This window comes from Otolemur garnettii, unplaced genomic scaffold (assembly GCF_000181295.1).
Source record: "Otolemur garnettii isolate 467f Iridium unplaced genomic scaffold, OtoGar3 scaffold00127, whole genome shotgun sequence".
Classification (NCBI taxonomy): Eukaryota; Metazoa; Chordata; class Mammalia; order Primates; family Galagidae; genus Otolemur; species Otolemur garnettii.
In genome coordinates this window covers 3,936,264-3,940,154 of record NW_003852522.1, presented here as the reverse complement: position 1 = coordinate 3,940,154, position 3,891 = coordinate 3,936,264, and the positions used below count along the sequence as shown (strand labels likewise).

At 46.0% G+C, this 3,891-nt stretch overlaps 1 protein-coding gene across 1 annotated transcript in view; it reads right to left on the bottom strand.

Annotated features, from left to right (window-relative positions):
* Positions 1-2,287: 2,287 nt before the first annotated feature.
* DNMT1 (DNA methyltransferase 1) overlaps positions 2,288-3,891 on the bottom strand; it is a 21,277-nt gene continuing 19,673 nt past the window's right edge. The window contains exons 27-28 of the mRNA XM_012810212.2: positions 3,073-3,163; positions 2,288-2,637 (exon numbers count right to left, since the gene is read on the bottom strand). Of these exons, the coding sequence (XP_012665666.1) occupies positions 2,603-2,637; positions 3,073-3,163 (126 nt within the window). The 3' untranslated portion in view covers positions 2,288-2,602. The remainder of the gene's footprint in view (positions 2,638-3,072; positions 3,164-3,891) is intronic.

Sequence of the window (3,891 nt, the reverse complement as noted above, 5' to 3'; positions counted from 1 at the left end):
GGCAGGAGACTCGCTTGAGCCCAGGAGTTGGAGGATGCTGTGAGCTGTGATGCCACAGCACTCTACCCAGGGGGACAGCTTGAGGTTCTGTCTCAAAAAAAGACAGCATGCTTCACATTATATTCACTATATACTTTTTAATGACTTTTGAAGCTTTAAAAAAGCATAGAGTGGGCGGTGCCTGTGGCTCATTGAGTAGGGTGCAGGCCCCATGTACCAAGGGTGGTGGGTTCAAACCCGGCCCCGGCCAAACTGCAACAAAAAAATAGCCAGGCGTTGTGGTGGGCACGTGTAGTCCCAGCTACTCCGGAGGCTGAGGCAAGAGAATCATCTAAGCCCAAGAGCTGGAGGTTGCTGTGAGCTGTAACGCCACAGCACACTCTTGAGGGTGACAAAGTAAGACTGTCTCAAAAAAAAAAAAAAAAGCAGAGTATATTTTTATAAAACCTGATGGGAGAACTTTATCATATGCCCTATTAAGCTGTTGTACTTTCCGTATGAATTTGCTACCTATTTGAAAAATAAGCTAAAATCCCTGTTTTATTCCTTATAAAAGTGACTCACATGTGAACTTGAGGATGTCATAGAAATATGAAAAACACATTTATGAGCTGGGAGTAGAGAAGGCCTTTCTAAATGGGTTATGAGAAACAAGTGACAAACATAAATGAATCTATCCACTAAAAATAGAAAATCTCTGTATGGCAGAGACATGATGAATCAAGATGATTCAAGCTATGGTAATTAATAATCTCTAACACCCAAGGAGCTCCCACCAAGTACAAAGTCATGCAGTCACTACAGAAAGGACAAGTTCCAGACCCTATCTGGGCATCGTGGCATATGTCTGTAGTCCCAGCTACTCAGGAGGCTGAAGCAGGAGGATTACTTGAGGCTAGGAGTTCAAGGTTGCAAGTGAGCTACAAGCAATAAAATACCCTATCTCAAACAAAACTAACAAGATTTCACTATTCAGTTGACAAGGATTAAACAGAGGCAGCAGGGTGAAGAGAAGTTCACTGTTGGTGGGAACAGTATTATGACTGCCCTAAAAGTATAGCCCAGCTACATGCTTTGAGTTTAAAACAATGAGACATTGATACTCACTGACCCAGGCATCCCTCTTCCAGACATTTCCCTGAAGGAGACAAGGCAAGAGAATGTACAAGGAGTTTATGACAGCAGGAAAAGGGAAATACCTGCCAGGCATGGTGGCTCATGCCTGAATCCCAGCACTTTCAGAGGCTGAGGTGGGTGGACTGCACCAAGTTCAGGAGTTCAAGACTAGCCTAAACAAGAGAGAGAATCTCTAAAAAACAGCTTGGTATTGTGCTGGGAATCTGTAGTCCCAGCTACTTCAGAGGCTGAAGCAAGAGAATCACTTAAGCCCAGGAGTTTGAGGTTGCTGTGAGCTGTGACACTACAGCACTCTACCCAGAGCCACAAAGTGAGTTTCAAAAATAAGAGGGAAACACCTGATGACTGAGGAATTTAGTGAAGTAGGTGTTTCAACTACATCGAGTCCTATGGTCTTACAACTAAAATATCTGTGACTTGTGGAGTGAAATTTCAGCTGATATGCAAGCCAAGAGGGCCACTTACGAAGGCAGACACAGGTGGTGGGGCAGGTGGTAACCCAGCATCCTAGTGGGCCCCTGACACTTTTTCATGTGCTTCTGTTTGGCTGGCATTTTATAATGAGCCTTTTCCCCAAAAAGAGAAAAGGTGCATTCATCTCAGGGTTGAATTTTACTGAGAGTATAGAAAGCCCAGCTAACAGTCTTAAGCAAATAAAGGGTTTTGTCTAAGGGTGTGGGAGGCCAGGGCTCTGAGGGCAGCTCAGTGGTGACTCCTTTCTGGTTCTACCATTTACTGCATGGGGCTTTGCATCCCATGCAGAATGGCTGCTACAGCACCAACCATCACAGCCCAACACTGGGCCAAGACTGTTCCTTTAAATGGCTTTCCTGGAAGCCATATTAACAAGTTACATTTGCATCTCACTGGGCTAGAACTGAGTCACACATGTTGACACTCCAGCCCCAAACATACAGACCCAGACCCCAGCAAGGACAAAGTCATGCAGTCACCACAGAGAGAAGGGACAAGTTCTAGACCCTATCTGGGCATGGTGGTATATGTCTGTAGTCCCAGCTACTCAGGAGGCTGGGGTAGAAGGATTACTTGAGGCCAAGAGTTCAAGGCTGCAGTCCCCTTCAGCACAGAGGAGCCTATTCTTATCCAGCCTCAGTGAGAGACCTACATAAATCACAAGTCACCACCCAGGGTGGTTTATAGGAGAGATTTATTTGAAGAAATATTACAACATATAAAAACTACATAAAGTCTTAATTTCCACTCATACAGTGGTAGATTTGATATAATGGCATAAAAAAAATTTTAAAATCCAGAACACACAAGGCACGGCACAATTTGATCACTAAGTCATTAGTTGATAAGCAAACCTCACGGAATAGCTGCGTGTCAGCCAAGGCCACAAACACCATGTACAACACGTTTGAAATGACAGATTTCAACAAGTTAAAAATATAACATCAGTGCATAAATTCCTGGTGCCAGAAACAAGGTGAGGGAGGGCAAACTAGTCCTTAGCAGCTTTCTCCTCCTTTACTTTAGCTGAAGGGAAACAAAAGGAAAAGTCACTCTTGGGAACATATACCGCAACAGGCAAGCACAACAGACATGTTCAATCCAGAAACATGGTAATGCCCAGTCACCCGTGATAGCAGCTGACCTAAGTGGACAGCATTTGTGGAGACTGAGCACGCCTCAAATGATCTGTAGAGGCTACTACACCCAGTCTAAGGCAGGTGCCTGCTAAGCCAAACTCACTTAGCAGGAGCAAGGAAAATGACCCACTTAACTGCATGCCAGGCCCCTGGTTTAAGCACTTTAAAACACGTGCAATTTAGTTGCCCCTTGAGAAAAATGGGGCCACTGAGGTTGGAAGGGTATGTGACTCGACCAAGCCCCAGAGTCTAGAGCATCCCAGCATCCCAGCTCTTCCAGAGGAAGGTCAGCCCAGGAAAACGACCACCTTCCCCACTATACCTGAGGTACTCTCTCGAGCTTTGGCCAACATGCAGAGTTTGATCTCCAAGCCAATGGCTTTAGCCAGGGGAGGCGGCACGGCATTGCCCACCTGCAGAAGGGGAGGAGGGCACATGCTGTGGCACAGCCAGCCAGATGCCCAGGGGCCTCTGCTCAGGACAAGAATGACAAGGGTGCCAGGCCCCAGGGGAGGAATCTTGGGCTTTTGCTCACATGGTTCCCCAGAGCACATATCATGAGGCCCACAGACCCTCCCACTCCATATCCTTGAGTCATTAACAGAGAAGTGGGTCTTTAGAGAATTCCAGAAAAAATTTTTATTTGTTTTGAGACAGAGTCTCACTTTGTCGCCCTTGATAGAGTGCCATGGCATCATAGCTCACAGCAACCTCCAACTCTTAGGCTTAAGTGATTCTCTTGCCTCAGCCTCCCACATAGCTGGAACTATAGGTGCCCACCACAATGCCCAGCTATTTCTGGAGACGAGGTCTTGCTCTTGCTCAGGCTGGTCTCAAACTCATAAGCTCAAGTGATCTACCCGCCTCAGCCTTGAGGAGTGCTAGGATTACAGATGTTAGCCACTACACCCAGCCAGAAAAAATTTCAAACAAAAGACATGGAAGCATCAAAACATGCTTCACTGCTAACTAAGAATGGCTCCTTCTGGAGAACAAGACTCAGGGGAAGGGATGAAACAGGAAGTTTTTACTAAAACCCCTAGGCCCTGCAGTGGGTAAGACCAGTGTGTTTGTTATGTCAATGGAAATAAGCTTAAGATTAAGTTGGCTTGGCACCTGTAGCACAGTGGTTACGGCACCA